This window comes from Pieris napi, chromosome 12, assembly GCF_905475465.1.
Source record: "Pieris napi chromosome 12, ilPieNapi1.2, whole genome shotgun sequence".
In the NCBI taxonomy this organism is placed as follows: domain Eukaryota; kingdom Metazoa; phylum Arthropoda; class Insecta; order Lepidoptera; family Pieridae; genus Pieris; species Pieris napi.
In genome coordinates, this window is record NC_062245.1 from 4,758,183 (window position 1) to 4,780,301 (window position 22,119).

At 32.1% G+C, this 22,119-nt stretch overlaps 1 protein-coding gene across 2 annotated transcripts in view; it reads left to right on the forward strand.

Moving 5' to 3' along the window:
- Nucleotides 1–4,326: 4,326 nt before the first annotated feature.
- LOC125054775 (cGMP-specific 3',5'-cyclic phosphodiesterase-like) overlaps nucleotides 4,327–22,119 on the forward strand; it is a 46,642-nt gene continuing 28,849 nt past the window's right edge. For both annotated transcript variants that reach the window (XM_047656846.1, XM_047656845.1), the window contains exons 1-2: nucleotides 4,327–4,476; nucleotides 21,237–21,865. In XM_047656846.1, the coding sequence (XP_047512802.1) occupies nucleotides 21,320–21,865 (546 nt within the window). In that variant the 5' untranslated portion in view covers nucleotides 4,327–4,476; nucleotides 21,237–21,319. The remainder of the gene's footprint in view (nucleotides 4,477–21,236; nucleotides 21,866–22,119) is intronic.

The window sequence follows — 22,119 nt, forward strand, 5'->3', positions numbered from 1 at the left end:
GAGTTTGAATATGTAAATATTAATGTAATAAAGGCAGGTAACACTTGTCACATGTAAAGAAAAAGTTTTAGTTTAGAATATAAAGAATACCTGTTTGAATTTTATATAAAAATATAGTTTCTGTTTTTTGTTTTTAGTACTTCTATTCTAGACGCAGATAGTGTAACATCTTTGGCTCTTTATAAACATAAATTATTGTTTTTTTTAAAATAGACCCTCACCACCAGAGCTCAGTCTCCTTAAAAGATTAGAACCATCCAACAGAGAGGTATGAATATGAGTAAAAAGGTGTTTAAATTCAGTTCTGCTGATATAATAAAGTTCATTGAGATTTATCGCAGTCATGAGTGTTTATGGGATACCGAAAATGTAAATTATAAGAACCGATGCACGTAATGCTGCGCTAGCAGCATTTTCACAGGAATTTGAAGTTGACGGTTTCGGACCGAAGGAAATAACAAACAAAATAAAAAATTTAGACTAAATTAATTTTTAATTTATTTCATTTAATTTAACACACCCTCACTCACTGCACTCATGTTTGCAAATGAAGAGATAATTGCGTACAAGAATTGCGTAAGAAATTATTGTACAGTGCTGTTTACATCAATAATAGTTTTGAAAGGAAACTTTTCCCATTGATCAAGAATGTTACGTTTTGTTTAGACTATGCAATTCATTTATTGCGTTGATATAATTGTATGCTACAGGCAAGAAAATGGCATCATGTAAATGGGCCTTAAGACACAAAAAGTCGACGGCGTGTGTCAGGCACTGGAGGCTGATCACCTACCTGTCTATTAGATTTAAAAATGATCATGAAACAGATTCAGAAATCTGAGGCCAAGACCGAAAGAGGTTGTAGCGCCACTGATTTATTCTATTTTGGCGCGGTCTCAAACCTGGGCGTTTGAATCACGGCAGTATTTTGGCAATGCTCGTATTGTTACCGCAGTTATAGAAACCGGCATGTCTAACCCAAAAAATTTACATGTGTCAGGTACAGACTGATTACCTATTTGCCTATAAAGAAAAAAACAGATTGATTGCAAGAACTCAAGCAAATTGAAGAATTAGGCCATGAAAAGACGTAGTCTAAGATATAAGAGTAATAATTTCAATTCAAAAAGCAAAACAAATTTCCATTATTCTTTTTAACAGTAATTTGAAACTATTTAAGGGATTTTCCAATCGATTATGTCACGAGGAACAACATCGGATGACAAAACTATAAAGTTATCCAAATACAGGTAACTTGTTTATAATATAATAGAATAATATATTATTATTCTATAAGTTTTCAAGCAATAAACATAAAATGGCCAGTCTCAACTATTGAATGCGAATAAAAATCGTGGACGCAGCTGGTATTTAAAATAATAGCCTGACCGTGCTTCGGATGGTTGGACATTTATTGATTAAAGTATTTTGAAAATAAATGTCACTCAGAGAATGTAGGATTCTAATGGTGAAGAATGACTGTTCTTTTTTAGTACAGATTATCAAATTAAGAATACAATTAGAAACTTAGCAAGCTAAGAAAATCAAATCGAAGTAGTTCAATATTGTCCCTACTGAATTGAAGAGTTTCGTTCGTTTGATTTATGACCTTACAGACTTGATTTTAATACACCAAGAGAGCTATGATTGATCGAATCATCTCTATTTGACATTTGGAGAAATACTTTTCTTTGTATCGCGCGAATGTCGCTCTTCCGAAATTCACGCAAGTAATTCCTGACTGTATATATATACTGTTGCCGATATAATGTAGGTACTGGATTGAAAAAAAATTTTACGCCAATTGTAAACCTTCCTGTAAACTCTGATATATGCCTACCAAATTTCTGCGAGTTTTTCCTATATTATTTTAAGGCACACTAAGGTACACTTAGGATCCGTTAATAAAAGAGCGTATCTACCAATTGTTCAAAGGCCGGCAACGCACTCACGAGCCATCTGACAGTGAGAGTGTCCATGAGCGACGGTATCACTTAAAGTCAGATAAGCCTCCTACCCATTTGCCTCTTGTTTTATAAAAAAACACAAATTGTTTAGACTCTGATCGCTTGTGGAATTGAATTGTACTAATTTCTCATTATAAACCGTAAACTTATTAGCAATAGCTAAGACAAAGAAAAACATTATTAAAATTGAGTTAGTCGCATTCTTTTTCAACTAACAAAAAACGATCTTATAAGCGATCAATAGGCGATTTATTAAAAATTCGCTGACTTTTGTATAAGTATCTTGAAAATGCAATATTAAACTATCTTTATAAGGCTAATGGTGGTTATTCTGTGCTCAATGCTCATGCATTGTTACCAGCGGTCAGTTATTAAAGCCGGCGTTCACTAACATTTTAATATTAATTATAATAACTTTAGTATAGTTATGTGTTCATAAGAAAGTAAACAGTTTAATCGCACTCGCATTTATTACCTAAATTCGCCTCTTGCTGCCAAATTTTATTTAGTCCGATGAAAAAGTGAGAGATTTGTTTAAAAAGATAAAATAAGACTGATTTAGTTTGTATAAATAACGGACTAAGGCTTTTTATTGAATCTAAAAAATTAGGTAGTTAACAAGACTCGCACTTGAAAGTTCTTATAACTTTTCTTTCCTTCAGGTTACCTGGAAATGGATTATTTGCGACAACGCCGCCTACTACACGCCTAAGAACTACGTAGGTAATTTTTGGGTATTTTTTGTAGAATTTTTCCTCTATTAGTCGATTATCATGCGAGCAATAAAGTGCTAACAAATGACACGTTAACTGACGATTTTTTAGAGAAGATTTTGCGTGGTGGATTCGAAATTGTAGTTTTAGTGTATAAACTAAAAACTGCACATTTAAGGGCCAACTTACTTCGGATCACTATAACGCGCGGTTAAATAAGCAGTGAATTTTGAACCAAGCCTTTAACAGAACAATGCATAGAATGCATAAAACCACAATCTCTTTATGAATATTGTCATCCGGCCTTATATCTGACTGTAGTATATGTTGAACCGTTTTTAGATCAAAATCGAAGAGAATCTTTAATTAAAATTGTCCGGACAATTTTTGAAGTAATATTCACGTATTATCAAAAACAATAATACTCTATTTTAGACATAGACATAACATTTATTACTTACAAAAACACACACACACATAAACACACAAAATAACAATAATCAAAGAGAAAAAATTAAATAAAATGATATAGAGATATATATTTTTTTCCTTTTCCCATTCGGTTCGCTTCAAGAATGTAGCGTGTGTGCTGTGGCTGTAATTGGCCCTGCCTCAGCATTATGCTGAGGAACAGAATGTTCCACAGCGGTGGTCATTCTGCCAGAGACCACTGCAGCTAGTTTGCGTCTCAGTCGCAAAAAAGAAAGAAAAGGAATGTAATAATAGATACTTAGTAGAAAAAATAATAATAATATTAGTAAACGTTAGCTGTGTAAGTGAAGAAGTATTGTGTAAAGGTAAATAAAATAAAATTTAAAGTTAAAAATAAGAATAATTGTTATGTAGATAAAAGATTAAAAAAACTAGATTTCGTGGGATTTTACAGGATTTTATAATAAAACTATTCGATTGGATTGATTTATGGTCATAATAAGTTTTTTGTAGAGTCCTAAGCTATGCGTATGAACTAGCAATTCATAAAAGCAATACTTATATAACGTTCGTAATGCCAGAAAAATAATAAATACACATGAACGTCCATCTTTAGAATAAGTGCCTAAAGCTAATTGTTTCATGAATGAAACATACTTTCAGGCTTGATCGAAAACAGTGGGGGTCGTTATTGGACATAGATTATAAAAATATAGATGTTTATGTAAACTCCGCACGTAGTCTAAAAGTATAAAACACATTTTTTTTGTGCAGCGATTGAGCTATTTACGTATTTTTTTTACTAAGTTATAAATTTTTCTAACGCGTGTTCACCTTCGTTAAAAACTTATACATTTAAACTGTGGTGCATTGCGTCATACAATTTATATTCAAAAATATATTATCTTAATATAATAGTTCATTTAAATACCTATATTTTACAAATTAACAATAATTTGGTAGTAATGTATTTCTTTGCTTATTAAAATAAAGGGATACATGTGGGTCGTTATACTAAATAACGTGTTTCCTAATAGATCTAACGTTTCAATGTTTAAAAGTGACAACGAGGATAAAAGACATATCTGTGGTTAGCTCCAATTAGGTAATCTATGACCCTGTTCCCAGCCGGCGTGCCTGGGCGGGCGTTGGTACGGGGGGCGCCTCAGCTCACCTCAAAAACGTAGCCTTCATTTTCCTCAGTCTGTGGCTAGTCGCCGTAGGGAGAGGTTATACGTTTCTATCTTTCAAATTTAACTTAAAACCGCAATAAAAACGTGTGTGTAATAAATACTCTGCAGTGTTGTATTGTGACGTAATAAGTGATATTTGTTGACGCCCTTCTTGAGGGGTGATTTGCGCAAGTAAGTTTCGGGATTTTACTGTTTCATTTTGTTAAGTAATTGCCTTTTGGTATGAGGATTGAATGGAAATTGGGAATCACTATGGCTCAAATTACGCATTAACTTGAATGTTTACGATATAATCCAATGTAAACAAAAGATAATAAGACATCGTTGAAAAACAATATAAAATAATGTCGCTCTATCCTAACCTAGAACTAAATCGAATTGAATTCATTTGTATTAAATATACAAATTGTATGGTGTATGATTGGTTTACATATAATTTACTGTAAAAACATGGAATTTTTTTACAACATCCGTAGATATATTACATTAAATACGTATATAAATAATTTCATTTTATCTAAATCTAACTTGATACTACGTAGGTAATTGAACAACTGGTTTGAAGATGAAAAAAAACGTAGGTTTCAGTTATTATAACAGTATTTTTATTATATTTTAATATTAATAACGCCGATAAGAGTTAAGGAAATATTGAAAATTTAAAAATTAAATAATCGCAAATAGCTGGTTGGTAATGTGAATTAACTGCAGAATATTGCCCTACGATGTCTCGCCTAGTATCCGGCTGATTATTATAGGCACAAAGCTGAAAGCTCTATTGTCTTTTTGTGTAATAAGAATAGTAGAATGTAGCCGTAATTAATATTTATACAAGTTATACCTATTTGTATATACTTAGTCTTCTCTTCATATATTATTTTTCTAAACGACTATATTTATTGTATATATATACATAATTCTTGTAAAGGACAGTTAGGATGGATTGCTAAGCTTTTAATTAGCAGAGGTAGTTCTCTGCGTTGTAAGATAATTATCTTAAGTACCAAGCTGTGCTTGATACTGATCAGCATCAAGAATGCACCCGGGTAAGATTTTTAATCATGTTGATTAAATACCAACTCAGCTTCGAAACTTAGAGCCTTCGAAAGCTATTTATTACACATACAATGTTTTTTTATAAACTATTATACTTGTTATGAATAAAAAGCAAGAAAGAGATACCTTTTGGTCACGTCTATAATATACTGTAGATATATATAAAATAATACAATACCGATAAACAGATATTAATTATACAATTTTACGAATATGTAGTTATATTTTAAAACTATCGCTCAATATACATACTTTACTTATTGAAAGTCACACTTGGCACAATAAATGATCTTAAAAAAACAACTCTAAAATTGGTAACGAACATAAAATTAAGTTATTGACAACAATTGTTGGTAACGCATTGGTATGGCGTAAAGGTCGCGGTTTTTGTTTCCGACAAAATAATTATTTTCCCCAGCATTGAGGGTTATCACTTGACCATTTGACCACTTGACCATACACATTCTAAAGACCCTCGTTTTAAAGTAACTAGCATCGATCTGCACCTATTAAATATAATTGACGATGAAATTACTTTGCGGGAATTAAAAAAATCATAGAAAATGGCGTTCTTCAATTTAACGATTATCCTTTGAGACGGAAACGACAATGGGCGATTACTATTGATTTCAATGGTAACTATTACATAATTAAAGCAGTTAAGAACTCGTTTAACCTCCTCGACTGTAAATGGAAAACAGGATTTAATAGCTAGTTATAAAGTGTATTAACTGCGTCCTAAGCAATGGGTCACGCAATTTAATCCACAATTTAAAAAAAAGGTATAAAAACTAAACATAGGTATAAATAAATAATAGGTACAAAGGTATAAATACATATTAAAAATATAGATACGTAACGACGTTACTCTGAAATTAACTTTAAAATTCAGAAAATGGCCTCCCTTTCGGCGTAACAATAGGAAAAATTAAATGACATGCGCTTTTAACTAAATTTAATAATAAATGACATATAAAATGATTGTTGATTGATGATTTTGTTACAATAGTAATTAAAAATGATATACAATAGTTTTGTTGTTGCCAGAGCTGATTATTCATTTCATATTACTTCACAGATATCACTTATTCTCTTCGTATATCGCGATTTAAAACTACAAGATAAAAGTTAAATTTGTTTTTACGCCATTACTTTTACGTTACCAGGTACTTTGTTGATTTATTCAATGCGTTTTTCTCAGAAATTTTCGTTTCGATCCAGCGATATAATAATCGCTTTGGTAGAGCTGGATTAAATATAAACAACAACAATCTATGGAGAGGATAAAAGTGGAGGATACAATTTTGTATTAGAACTCGTCTTGAATTCCATTTTACTCAAATGGAAAAAAAAGTTAGCTTATTTCATGCGGTCTTTCTATTTTTGAAGTTATACTTCTTTAGGCGCATTATGAAAAATTGATGAGAGTGAAATTTTACGATGCGCGCGCACCGTGACACAAAATTATCAGTATGAAGTTGTCAACGGAAGATGCCACGGCATTAGACATAATTTAAAAACAACATTCGAATAATAATAGAATAATTCTAAATTATTTATGTTACACTTAATGTAAGAGAATAATAATAAATATTTATTTAAAGAGTTATGTAAATCAAAGACAATACTAAATATTTATTTATTTAATTTTTCAAATGTAAACTGAACTTTATTGACTGTAATGACTCCTTTTCCAGTCTTTGATTATTTAATTGTAATTAATTATTTAAAATAAAATAAAATATGTTTATTATGGAACATAAGATACATGTATCACTTATTCCACGTCATTGAATTTGAATTTGTAGGCATCCCTACTCATCGGCAAAGAAGACAGAGGGTGTAGGCCGAGAGAAAAAGCCGGCGTAAAAAACTCTCGGTACCGTTTTGAAATTGCATGCAATTTGCATGCAATCAAAAACTATTTTTAATAATGCCAAAGAAGTATAACTTCTTACGCGCGTACATAGGATAGTGATACAAAAATTCCGAATGCTCCATCGGAGGTGTCATTTAAATATTCTTGTGTCTAAATTCTATTTGAGTAGTGATGGCACACATGTTATTGTTACATTCAGTAAAAATACAGTCCTCACTAGAATTGATAACAGTATTTGTTCAAGCATCGCGTGTTTGATATCTGCTATCTTATCGCCATAATATCTTCGAGTGGATGTTAGATGGCCCTGTCAATATGTCAATAGTGAATAAATTAATTTATCCCAAAACCTTTTTACATGGCTCTTAGTAGGAATCAATTATTATCGGATAAATGTGTTATGTTTTGCCGAAGTGCATGGAACATCGTCACAGGTTAAGCTAATATTTACATTTTAATGAGTTCATATTCTTCACAGATAAATACGCTAATAATAGGGTAATATAGGTACTGCAAGTATAACGCATACCGCGAGATCAAACAATCTTACTTCAGTCGAATAGGTGAGAATGGTTCAAGTACAAGACAGCACCAAAGACTCGTAGATTCTATAATCTATGTTCTACTTGCCCTTAATCAAGGCTTTGATTAACATATATATTTTAGCAATCTGGTATATGGTAACTAGAAAAAATACGTTGAAGTATGTTTAGTAGGTATCTCTAAAGAAATTAAATATTACTTTTAAATAATTATTTGCGTTTAATTAACACCACCCGTGTCATTCAGTAGAAGCATAACTATACGAGTACAACTTCTTCGATAAACTGAGTAAAACAATTTTTGAAGTGAAACTTCTGTATCGGGGTTGGAAAAAAATTTAGTGTAACATTTTTTCGTTACGCGTCACATTTTTCCGTTACGCGCCATCTTTTGAAGTGAAACTTCTTTATCGACGTATGGGAGAAATTTTGTAGCAGGTTACGCGCTATGTTGCTTTTTGAAGTCAAACTTCTTTATCGGCGTTGGAAAAAAATTTACACACATTTGTCACATTTTTCGGTTACGCGCCATCCTTTTCTTGTCCCTACCACGGTTGATCCGAAGAGATTCGAAGCCATTAGTAACAAAAATATATAATAACGATAACAATGATAGTAATACTAATAATTCTATTACAATTAATGAAATTCTGTAATAATCTTAGTACTACATAGTAGTACAGTAATAAGTTAAAATGAAATAATTGGATTTGTATTCATGTCTATGATAATAAAAGCCTTTTGTTAAACTTTATCTAATTTAACTTTATTTAACCAATTTCTGTAAAGTTGCATATAGTAGATCATTTTTCGAAAAATAAGGTCATAAAGGAGTTTTACTTCTTACGTGTGTACACCTAGTACACGCACACATTTTTATTTTATTATTTGAACCAGTTTCTTGGATAAGCGCGTCCAATCTTCAGTTGTATAATATTGAAAGTACATATATATATAGGTTTTCATGTGACTTTTTAAGTGTTTAATTTCCTTCTTGAATATACTTTCGTATTGAGGTCAGTAGTAAGTCGTAGTTTCGTAATATTATTATGGATATTTCGTGCCCTACAATATACAATGTCCGTACATAGTGGACATTCGATTTAGTTTAAACATTGAAAATACAACTCTATAACCAAACGTATAAGCTTGTATTTGAATAAAATTAACTGGTCCCTTGGATAATTTGCAATGACATTGATCCATGATTCTTCAATTCAATCCTCGAGTGGACTTCGGGTTTTCCAATTGGATTTGCCCGTTATTGTAGGATAATAAATATTTAAATTATAAATTGGCAACTTGCAACTAAAATTTCCTATACGTAACAATATGAGTACAGTCCCAATCAAATATTTCTACATCTGTCTCATTACTACTTTTTTCTTTTTACGCAAAATGATCAGCATTTCGATCATATACCAGGTTTATAACGCTATAATCCTTCACCGTACGAAGAGCGTGTTGCGGACATAGAAAAAAATCTATTGGTGCGCAATGTCGGGGTCCGAACGCGCCACCTTAGATGAACATTTATTTTAAACTAGTATTTAACTAGTAAAAGTTATTAAAGTCCCTATTTTAAAAATTATTTTTAGATAATTACAATCATAATAATTCATAAATATTCAAATTATGTACGTTTTAGAAAATATTATCATAAGATGCGTTGGCTCGGGATAAGATGAAAGAGGTGTATTTCTGACTTTATGATGTTTTCGCCACCGTTGGCATTTCGAATTTAATTAAACCCCACCTTTATATAAAATAATTACATATTACAATTTACAATATCAATGTAATTCTCTTTTAATATCTTGCGTGTTTCGTGTAAATACCAACTTCGAAAGCATATTGACGCAATCCTAGGACAATATAAAACTAACAATATTAACTTGGATAAAATATTTCTAGTTTATGTATTAAAGATTTCCTAGTACTTATTTGAATTTAGCGTTTATGAGTCAAGTACTACAGTCTGTGTAAAAATTACCCTATACTATGATGTTTTGATTATAGAATGCATAGAAAGTCTAGATACCAGGCCATAAACTCCAAAAAAAAAAAAGAATACATAAACATTTTTTATCTGTGGCAGCATCGGAGTCTAATGCGCAGTGCTTAGTTTTGGCGCCAATTATGTTTTCCTGTATTAAATTCTTAATATTTTTTTATTATTGCGATAATGTCGTATAATAGTGAATATAATTTCAGTCATTTCCGGCTTAAAATGTGGAAATTACTTACAAGACGAGGTATTGCATTAAATGCTGAAACTGTGGTATGACAAATTAAATATTAGGTGAAGAAGAATTGTATTATATTCAATAATGATTCAACTAGATTTTTTTACATATTGATTATTAAAAGTTTTTTTTCCAATACTAATTAGTAAGTTATTATTTGGTAAGTTAGTATTAAGTTCTTTTCACTTCTAGGGATACAATAAAAAAAAATAAAAAACGATTTTTTATTTAATAAAAGATAAAATGTATAGTATGGTAGGGGAGCCCACGATGCTAAATGGGGATTTACTCGAGCGTCGTAGAGACCTATTGGGATGCAAAGCTTAGATAAAAAGAAGAAAAAAATGTTATATGATAAATTCCTTTTCATCGGTGGGGGAAGCGGCTATAGATAGTTAAATATGTAAAAAAAAACTGTTGCATGGACATCCTCGAGCGCGTCAGATATTGATAGCATCTATGCCCTACGTATTTTTAATAATGTACGTATGTTAATCTGATCGTTTGCATGATGCGGGTGGTTGTATTTAAGGGTTGAAAATAAAAAAAAAAAAATTTATCGAGCGCGTCAGATTTTCTAAGGGAGTGTTAAGTGCACCAAAAAAAAGCTCTCATTCACTAATCTGACGATTTCGATGGGACGCAAACCCACAGCCATTTTCTTAATTTGCAAAAAAAAAATCGCAATTTTGAAATACTCAAGCGCGTCAGATTAAGATATATGTGGTTCATCTTTATGTTCTAAACGTACTGTCTCATAATCTGACGATTATCTAGAGGGATTCGCCTGATCTGACAAAACAAAAATAGAAAAACGGTTCACCTAAAGGGCCATCCCTGCAACTTCCCGCTAATTCCATTCCTGGGCGCTTAAAATTGATATTTTGAGCTCGCTGAGTTCAAAGAAATAACATTTCTATGCATTTGAGCTCTCCCAGCTCGAAAGTCTGATAGAAGTTTCATAGAACACTATTTTTGGAATTTTCAAACCGCAATAACGTTTGAATGGATCAAGCAATTTTCACGCGGTTGGCGGCATTCGACGCAGTTTTATCATCATCATAAGTAATTTTGCAATTTTAATTGATAGAACCACAAATTTCGGAGTAATCCCGAAAAAACACTTTTTCGGGTTTCTTTCGTGTACGATATCTCTCGAACGAATCAACCGCTTTTGACCAGCTTGGTGGCGATCGACGTGGTTTTTCAAGCTCAAAGGCGGATTAGTTTTTGAAGTTGATCGATAAAGAAACCACTTTAAAAAAAATATTTCTTATTTTTTTAAGATTTTTCAAAATTTCTCAAAATCTATCGGTCCGAATCGGTTCAAATTCACAGGAAATGTAATTTTGAGGGAAATATTTAGAACGCCGTTTAGTAGATTCCGATCGGTTTAAGGAAATGTAGGCATCACGCAGCTGCACGCATTTAACTTTATCGACGAATTTTTGTTATTTCGGCTTGCGGAAATCGTCAGATTATATATTTTTCATTATTCTTGAATTATTTCCTTCAAAATAAAAAAAAAATTAGCTACGCTCGAGAATGTCGAGATGACGTTTTTTTTTTACAACTTTGTTGCCCTCCCCTTTTTTTCCGTCACTCTCAAATTGTCAGATTAGTGGAATATACACTTTTTAGGATGTAATTAACTCACCCTACCTTAATCTGACGCGCTCGGGAATTTCTGATAGTCAATTTTTTTTTACTAAACTGATCCTGTCTCCTTCACGTGCGGCCTTATATATGGGCCTCATATTTTGTGGAGGTACTTAACCGGGTACAAGGTATCCCCCTATATATTAATCTGCCGCGCTTTAGTAAATCCCGAAATCCCCTCTTGGGCTCCCCTACCAGTACAAATGCTAGCCATAATTTTATTTAAGATTATTTATTCGCCATATCGTATAGTCTAGAATCAAATAAAACATACTACCACGGTTTTCAGTTCCTATAGAGTATAGATACTATGATTATATTTTTCCTGGGTTTTGATAGTATAAATAAATTGTAAAGAAATACACAATGTTGCACCCTACATATTGTGATGTAGATAATTAGTATTGAGTGTTTGATGGTTAAATATATAGGTAACAGGATATATTAACATTTTCAGCTGTGTGAGTAATTGCTTTCAAGGTAATTATAAATTATTATCACGTACATTTGGCAAGTAATTTAGTTGAATTAATTAACAAACGTTATTAATCCGTTAATTATAAGCTATCGCTGACGTGGGATGAGGAAACTATATTGTGGTCAATATTTTAGGACCTGAATAATATTCAACCATAGTAGTTTTATTGATAACTTTTGCGTTTTACTGTTTCAAGGGGTCAACTCACGTTATATATATTGTTAAAATATCACAGATATGCGTGTGTCAGTTGATATTGCACAATCCAGGCCTTACATCACCTCTAAATCCTGGGTACAATTTCGAGATTCAGAAGGTTGATGAGTACCTATGACCAAAAAAAATCGTGTGTGTGTCAGCTACGACGCACGATTGGAGTTTACTCCTTACGAACGATAAAATGGTGATAATGTTCTGTGGCTGTCGACCATATTTTCATACTAAAGGTGGTAAGAATATATGTTTTTATAATATAAATGTTTGTAGTAGTAATAAAACGTACCTACATCATCTATGCCCAAATAGGATTTTCTTTCTGTGACCAAAGTTACCTTTATAGTAAGAGAAGAATAAGAATGAACAAGCTTTTTAGTTTTAATTTCACTGACCATTACTATTGACAAAACTCTATGGCACGCTAGACAATCTACTTTTATTTTTTACACCTGTCAACACTGACAATGTTGTAACGTGGCTGTCAAAACGTGAATTCAAAATAGAAAAGTCTGTGTAATGTATTCCATCTCATTCTTTTACACGTTAAATCCTAGAGATATATATGTTTGTCTCTTTCTACATAACGCCTCAACTTTTCGTGTTACACTTGATTTTACTCCTTATAAAACTTACCGTACCGGGCCTTATAACTCAAATCGTTTCTTAAGGAGTAATCTCTATATGTTTGTCTCTTTCTACATAACGCCTCAACTTTTCGTGTTACACATAACGCCTCAACTTTGCGTGTTACACTTGATTTTACTCCTCATAAAATTTCCGTACCGGGCCTTATAACTCAAATCGTTTCTTAACGAGTAAACTCCAAAAATACTAACGAAAGCATGTTCACTTACATAAGTTATTATGTGTATTTACACATAATAACTTATGATTAATATGATAATTGTCCTGTCAATATACAGATATATAACAAGCTATCGTGTTATTTTTTGTAGATATTGATATGTTCTTTAATATTGTGAAACATTTTTTGTTCTATGATCCTTGGGTTTTTTTTAATTTCATTTATAGGTATTTTTTTACACCTTGGGTAACATTATTGTAGCTTTATTAGAGAACCTAATTTTTTTTTGCAATTAAAATAGCCTATATTAATCAGTGATAATGTAGAATTAATTTGGTGAAATAATTTAAAAAATCGGTCCAGTACTTATTTAGCCAATTCTTTACAAACATACTTACATACATCTTTCGTCTTTATGGAAAAATTTATTATTGGTTTATAGATACCAACGGTTTGACACAGAATCTGTAGATGTTAAATTTCGTTGGATAGGCAAATGGTTTTCGTTATTTTCAGTAGACTTCGAGAAATTCTTGGCATTTGGTATGAATTATTTGATTTGAACGTGTTATCTGGTTGTAATAGAGCCTCACACAAATCGTAACAATAAGTCTGGCTTTGCAAAGCTAGGGAAGGTCGATCAACAGACCTGCTAAGCCAGGCTCGTACTGACAGATTTGTTAACATTACAGCTCATTATTTTATACTGTCATTTTGATTCAGACCCTTAAACGTAAGACCTCCTTATATGCATCAGATAACACATCTATCTACGTATTTGCTAATCGCACAATCATGGCTACGTTTACAGAATAATTAATAACATACATATGCATTACTTTGTACTTTAATCATATGACTATCTATACGTATAGATTAAGGAACTTATAAGAATCTTCTTGACAGATATCGTTTTTATACTAAATACATGACATTTCATATCTGACAACTATAAAACAAAATCAGTGGCTCTACAACCTTTTTAGGTCTGGGCCTCAGATTTCTGTATCTGTTTCATGATCATTTGGCGACCCAGACTAGACGGTTTCTTCACGATGTTTTCCTTCACCGTTCGAGCGAATTTTGGGTTCAATAACCTACGAATTCAGGGATGAGAGTCAACCAAAGCTACTAGGCCAACACATACCATCCGACTAATTACCAAAAATCTATTATTCCCAAAAAAAATATCTATGTACGAAACATTTCACTGTAATTTGTGTCATTGGGGGCTAAATACGGCCCTGGTCGTTAGCAATTACCCGATATTGTCTAGTTTATTTCTGGATAGGGCCTGGCATTGACGTAATACTCGTTATTGGTCAGCGTCTTTAAACGTTTTTCACAGCCATCTTTTATGGCGTTGGGGAATAACAGGAAACTGCTATAGAAAAATAAATTGCTCAATACTACTGTATTTGGCCCAAATAACACTAACTAGGCGTTGGATTATTAAAAGTTAAAATAAACGAATCGAATGGGCAATCAATTTAATTTCAACAAGAACTTTTAGTTTCATTTTGAAGCAATTTATTATATAATTGGCAAGATAATTGATCAAGTAATTAATTTCGCATTCAATTTATATGTAAGAAATAGTATATCTAAACCGGCAACGATACGGTTAATTATGAAATAGGTACTCATTTTAAAGGCGAGTAGTTACATTTGTATTAAATTTAACAAGCCACTGTTCATTGCGTACAAAGCTAAGATTGTTTGAATACATATGACATTTTAATAATGTGTCAACTCGTTCAAATTTATCTTTTGACACTCGAAAAAATATTTTTTTAAACATTTCACCGGTATGATTATTAGATAAATTCTATACCAATCGAAAGTATGAAGCCCATAGAATATGCAAACGTTAGGTTGTTTTTAATCAATTAATTATTTATGTGACACTAAAGAAAATATAAACATAAACTAATAATAATAACATAATATACATTTAAATAAATAACTAAACTTAACATAAACAAAAATATATCATTAAAAGGAGTCCCTTTAGGCAAGGTTCCGACACTAAAGTATATATACATCTTTAGTAAAAAAGAAAGTTATAGTGATACATATATAATACTACCCTGATTAAAAATATTGATTGAAAAAAATTAAAAAAAATTACTACATGCAAACTATAAAAAAAATTTTTTTTTTAAATATTAATTAAACATACTCTGGACTGAAATTTGCTAGGCAACCCATATGGATTATATTTATTGACATATTAAATTAAATATAAAATACGTTTCATTAAATAAGCATCTCGGTGAAGGTCGTTGTATATCGGGATCTTATACTATTATAGTTTGAGCTTATGATTTACTACGGCTAAACTTGATTAAAGCATCAAACTTTCTTAAGTCAAAACTTCTGCAGTGCAGACGAATTTATCTTTATCCGCATTCTCATATGATATAAAAGTTGACACGAGATTTCAAAGTTCCTCTGTCGGGCTCAAGTTAATGTCATTTTAACACTCGCGGCAACTTCCTATAGTGAGTTTTATCTGTATTATATCTTTACTTAGATATCGTGTACCAATGCTAACGAATAGTAACCCTGTGTCTTGAGTTCAAACCCGGTGACAATATCACGATGTGTCAGGCACTCACCCAAGCCAGATTTATGTGTCCCACATATAATCTATAAATCTTAATATTAACTTGGAACGACGACGAGGAAAAAACATTACATCCAAATGATACAAGAGATCAAAGATAATTCACGCCATTCACACAATGTTTCAAAATGAGAAAACCGTTATCAAATCACAAAATGTAACAGTTTTGTTCTTTACACACAAAACTGATGTTTGTTTACGGTAAAACGAAAACTTTATTTTCCTGGCAACTTTGAGCTTTTTCAACGTTTGACGCAAACGGCCCATCTATTTGCGACAGTCTCTGGCAATTTTCGATATGAAAACAAACAGATTTTATTGCTTCAATTATGCAACAATTTTAAAATAGCTATTGACATATGGAACTAATTGGCTGGCTTAAATAACAAGCAATATGGACTTTGGTTTGTCTAATAGCGGAAAAGGAAGCCCTCAACTATAAAAATAAGCATTGAAAGATCAATTTAATTATAATTAAAACATCACACACATCATACAACAGTTCGGCTTACGTGTCGTAATATACAATTTTAAATAAACAAAACACTATCGAAATATTATCAACCGGTCAGGAGACGTTTTAAATCTAATACAAACTATTTACGTAACTCAGTCATGTATCGTATACCTACACATTATAACACAATTTACCAGCAAATAGATATATTTAATGTCACTAAATTTTTTTTTAAATAATTAAAAAAACTGTGGTATCTTTTATTAATAATGGCTTTGAAGTTCCTTTATATCAAATATATATTATAATGATCAATGAATCTTAGAACTTAGAATTTATTATAAATACATTATATATACTTTGTTATATTTTTTGTATAGGTAGGTGAAACTGTGCTTTGTTTATGTTTGAATGTGTATTTCGTTTTTGGCTTTTGTGTACAATGTCAATTTTTGGATATTGTTTAGTGAGTAGCTGTAGGAATACTGTTGAGCAAATAAATAAATAAAATTGTCGGTGATTCTTCAAGATGCAACTGCAATATATTACCTACAAAAGTACAGATATAGTTTTTGAATAGAGAAGAACTAGGAAGTCTGTGGTGTCATATAGGGCAGAGTTTATAGAATCACGGTTCAACGTTGCTCGGTTTTGATTGTTACGTAACAGAATGGACAATTGCTTTATTGCGTCGAATGGATCGGACACACTGATACATTCTTGGGAACATATTTAGGTTTTGCATTATTTTACTTTGCTATTCAATAAGTAACTTATTTTAATTTGGGAGTTGTATGAACATTATGCGTTATAAATTATAACTTATAATATATTATTGATAATAATAATATTCCAGTGGCTCTTTAATCCTATATGGGTCTTGGCTTCAGATGACAGCCGTATCTTTGATTATTTTTATTTCATATACCTACAAGTAGGGTTTTCTGACTATTTAAGACATGCCGGGTTTCTCTCGATGGTTTCCTTCACAGTACTTGCGACTGTTAGATGCACACTTAGATAGAAAATCTTTTGGTGAAAAGCCGGGGATCGAACCTACAATCTCAGGGATTAGAGTCGCACGCTAAAGCCACTAGTACACTGCTTGTATTGTTGTTTTTTATTTAAATGTTAAACTTTTATAATTTTTAACTTTAATCTTAAAAATCGTAAAATTATTCTGAACTCAACAACTATTTAAAAAACGCTTTATAATTCCAATTTAAAAACTTTCCAACGATATAATTGGAAGAACTCAAAGCAGGCTTTAGCGTTTTTTATGTATTGTAAAGAAAAACGAATCATCTTAAAGCGCCATTGTCTTAGACCGGCAAGCCTAACCTACCCTCAAAAAGTCAAACGGCTACCCTCATAAAGAATGTCCCTATTATTTATGTATTTAATAACACCGTTATATACTTCAGAATTTCTTGTCCCAAATTCAGTAAGTAAACGCTATCGGGGCATATGTGAACTTCGATTTAATAAACCCGGTTTCCAGAATGCTTAAGCAGATCTGAATATTCTAGCAGCGTTACAAGTTATGTATCTCAATTTTCTCATCAAGTTTGTATATTGCTTATCAAAGTAAGTGTTTGGAGACATGCCAAGCGCGTATTGAATTACGTTTATTTACCTAAAATATTGTCGCCCTTGTACGTCAGTGAGAAAATCGTACATTCGTTGAAAAGAAACGTTGCCGCTGGAAAGTAACATTACTGAACTTGGTTTTAACCACAAATTTGTATATCTAATATCTCCATTTATTTATATATTTACAGCTTATGTATGTCTAATTCCCGGCCAAATTTAAATAAAAGAAACCACGGTATTAAATTACAGTATAGTATCACCATACGCTTCACAAATACTTAGGTCGCTCTCCGGCGAAGAGTCGAGAAAACTATTAAGCTGCGAGATAACAGTGATCGGGGAATGGGACCTTGTTGGACGTCGTACACTGGTCTGCCATGCGTCATGCTCGTGAACGGGTGCTGCTTGTGGTGACTGGTCGTACTTGAATTCGTGTATGATGATGTTGGTTATTTCGACTATGTGTTTACGTGTTGTTCCCACGAGAATGTAAGTGCGTGCTCCTATTTCACCATGCCTCCTGCTGATAGGGGACAAGTCTTTGTTTTTTATTTATTTGTGTTATTATTTACTTACTTAAAATGTCATGTGGAACATGGTGTAATGGTTGCAGCTCCTTACAAACGTTGTGTAAAAAAAATGGCGATTAAAAATAGTAGTGGAGAGTTTATTGCCAGTTCTTCTCTTCCGTTCTACGCCCTTGATTTGAGAACTGGCAGTAAATGTAAAATTAGAAGCATTAATATGTATTTCTTTACTGACGAGTCATAAGTGCACATTATGTTACCTATATGATTAAATCATTTTTTACTTTACTTTACTTTACGAGTCGAATACACAGCTAAAAGGTTATGTTTGGCATACGGCTACGGCCTACGAACTTCTAGTAAGTCATATTTTTATGCCTGCGCCGACAATTTCTGATTCTAAGTCATGCTTTTGTCATGAACAACTGTGTTTGATTGCATGGCCCGCACTACGCGAGCCACGTGCTTAACCACTAACATAACTTTGTAATTACGGTGCAAAGGTATTACATGTTATTATCTGCGTTACATACTCGTACGAATAAGTTTTCCAGGGCGCTGTTGTCAGAGAAACATCTGGTGCTTATCATTTAATTCTTTATCACACTATGGTAGAGATAAATAAAATATTGTCAATGTTTAAGCAGTCTTTTGTTTTTGAGATTAATACCCGACTATTCATTCACGAACGAATTTTATTTAACACTCCGTTGTGTAAAAGTTTAATTGTCTGCTATATAAACCTCATTTTTATACCTAAGCCTGATTTGATGAATTTTTATCATATGTCTATATTTTTTATCGTAACAATGTATGGAAACAACAAATTAGGACATTTTTCCTAGAATGAGGATAATAATTATTGAAGATCCATTTAATGCGTTTTATATAAAGTTACCTACACCTTACATAACAAAAGCAATAATACTACAGATATAGCCAAAAATGGAATACATATACAAAATGGATTTACTATAGGAAAAAAATCAATAAACATAAACATATTTAACTAAGTAATCCCTAATTTGGCTGTGTTGTGTGATGGTGTGAATGTGAGGGTATGTACGTGAGTTACTATCTATGTTTTCCAATAATAAGCTGTCTATTCGCCAAAACCAAGAATCGTGTGTATCGCAGAATAGACGATCGATGAAACTAGAATATGATTTACATTGAAACCACGATATTGCATTATAAATCAAAGCGTTGCGGTTATTACTTTGATTACATGTTAAAACTAGTTTACATAATATCTAAATTTTAGAGTAAATTTAAGTATTTAAATACAAACTTACGAAATTCAGACAATACCTGACCTTTTGGTTTTAAAGGAGAGAGATATTTCACGTTCGTTCGTATAAAAAGATCCAAGCGTTAACGTCGGAAGAATCATGTTTTTAAATGCATGCATTAATATAGAATTATAAAGACACGATAAATTATACTAAAGTATTTATTTCCAACACAAACGTACAATATTTACATAGTAGGTAATATTAATAACTAAAATGGAAACTTTAAAATTAAGTCCCTGCAGCAGTTAACCTTTAAGCTGGCAGCATTTCCTATCAATACTTATTCGTTGCGTGAGGAAAGCGCCAGCTAGCTTCACCGTTACAATCTACCAGGCACCAACATACATCTTAAAAATAAATAAATAATATTAACATAAATTTATCGTTCGCTTATCCTTTTAAACGAAGTTGAAATTTTGTACAAAGTACTGACATTAAGTACGTAATGACTCGCATTTTGAATCTTCTCATTATGTATTCATTACGAAGTTTGAAGTGACGTCATAACGTTCCTTTCAATCAACGCAAAACTGCTCAAGATGAGATTGCTTGCGTAAATGGTCTATTCGTATGCAAAGAAAATACGCAGTACTTATGATAATAGGTAAGCACCGTAGCTCAGACATTTTCAACAAATTGAGGAATTCACTGGATCTTCTATCTTTGTCAATAGCTACCTACCTATTAACCTCATTTTAGTCTTATTTTTGTTTATAATAGGAACGGGCTTATGTTCCCGTATAAAGCAGGGTTAATGTCAGAATATACTGGTCGCTCTAACCACGCACATATCTTTCCTTATATTTTATTAATAAAAAAAACATGTTTTAATATTGGTCCTATAGTTAAAGATTGTTGCAATATTTACTTTTCTCTTTAAAACTAAAAGTTCTTTATAATCCTTTTTTAAATCGGTAAAGTTTTGATATAATTACCTACTCTACAAACGCGAATTTTCACGGTCTTTCATTTGTTTGAAGTTCGCTATTAACATATATATTCTTATACTTTTGTGTTTTATGTTATGCTCAGCTCCATAAAAGGAAAGTGTAGGTTTCGGATTACATTACCAGATTTCTGAGATTTTCTTTTCGATCCTTTCAAAATGAAATGAAGGGATCAACCCTTTCACATATTGAGTGTTGGGATTGAGGAAGTTCAATATTACTCTCTTTTAAAGCCATTTCTTGTACAAACTACAAAATGTACTAAACATTTTTGCTTGATGCTAGAGAACTACTGTATACATATAGGCATATTTTATGAGCAAAATTGAGTCGGTAAGTAAAACTTACTGAAAATATAAACAGGGCTGAAGAGCAATTACAGACAAGGCAAGCGGACCACAATTAAAGATCTCGTGCTATTTTTAAATATTCAGTTTCAATATAGAAAGATTTCTGTAGTGAATTGCTTTGGGTCATAGAGTCAACATTGATATTAGTACAAAATACGACCAAAGAAGGAGCGGAGCAATCCGACTTCCCAATGATTAAATTTGTATAAAATATTAATAATATTTTTAATGACAAATATTTTCTCTTTACAGATACAAAATAAGTCGCAACAAACTAGAAATGTCAGAAGTAAGCAGTGAAACAATCCACATACCCCCATATCACTGAATCTAAAATGACGTCAGAGAATCCAGTAGATGTAGAAAATGCGAACGTGAAAAAGTCAGACGAGAAACAGACAAACAAAAAAGACAACAATCAAACTCATACTCTTATGAAACTATTCTACGAGTTACCTGACGACATAAAACCAAACGGCAACATGCTGAAAGAAACCCCACCGATAACGATTGTTGAAATCACCGAACAGAATGGTTGTGAGCTAAACAGCGCCAGAATATGTGATAGTTTTAAAACTAGTCCAGAAATAGGCAATAAGGTATACGATTTAGATGAACAATGTCCAGAAGATAGGGAAATAGATAGAACCACTCCAGATGACTGTACGGAGGAAGATTTGGAAGAATTAAAGAAGTTATTAGAAAGCAAGCCTAGGTTATTAGAGAAGTATTTGAGGGATTGTGCGTCAGTGGAGGAGGTGAATAGAGTGCATTGTATAACATCTGGTGGACCTTTATCTCCACGACCGAGACACGAAGCGAGAAGTACGTCTGTGACGTCAGATCTCTTCCAATTATGGCTGTCGTCGTCTCCTGTCAAGGTGAGTTAATAAATTAAACGTCTTACTAATTGGGAGGATTACTTTATTCACGAATATTAACATACTTACGAATGTTTTAAGGACTAAGCTGATATAACAACTTATATAAAACGTAATTTTCGCCGGGAATCCAGTGATGTTATAACATTTCTCACAATTATCTTATGGATCAAAGGCTTTTCACCCGGCGTTCAGAGAAACACAAAATACTACATTTTTAAGAGCAAAGAAGTGTCAATATAGTTACTAACAGT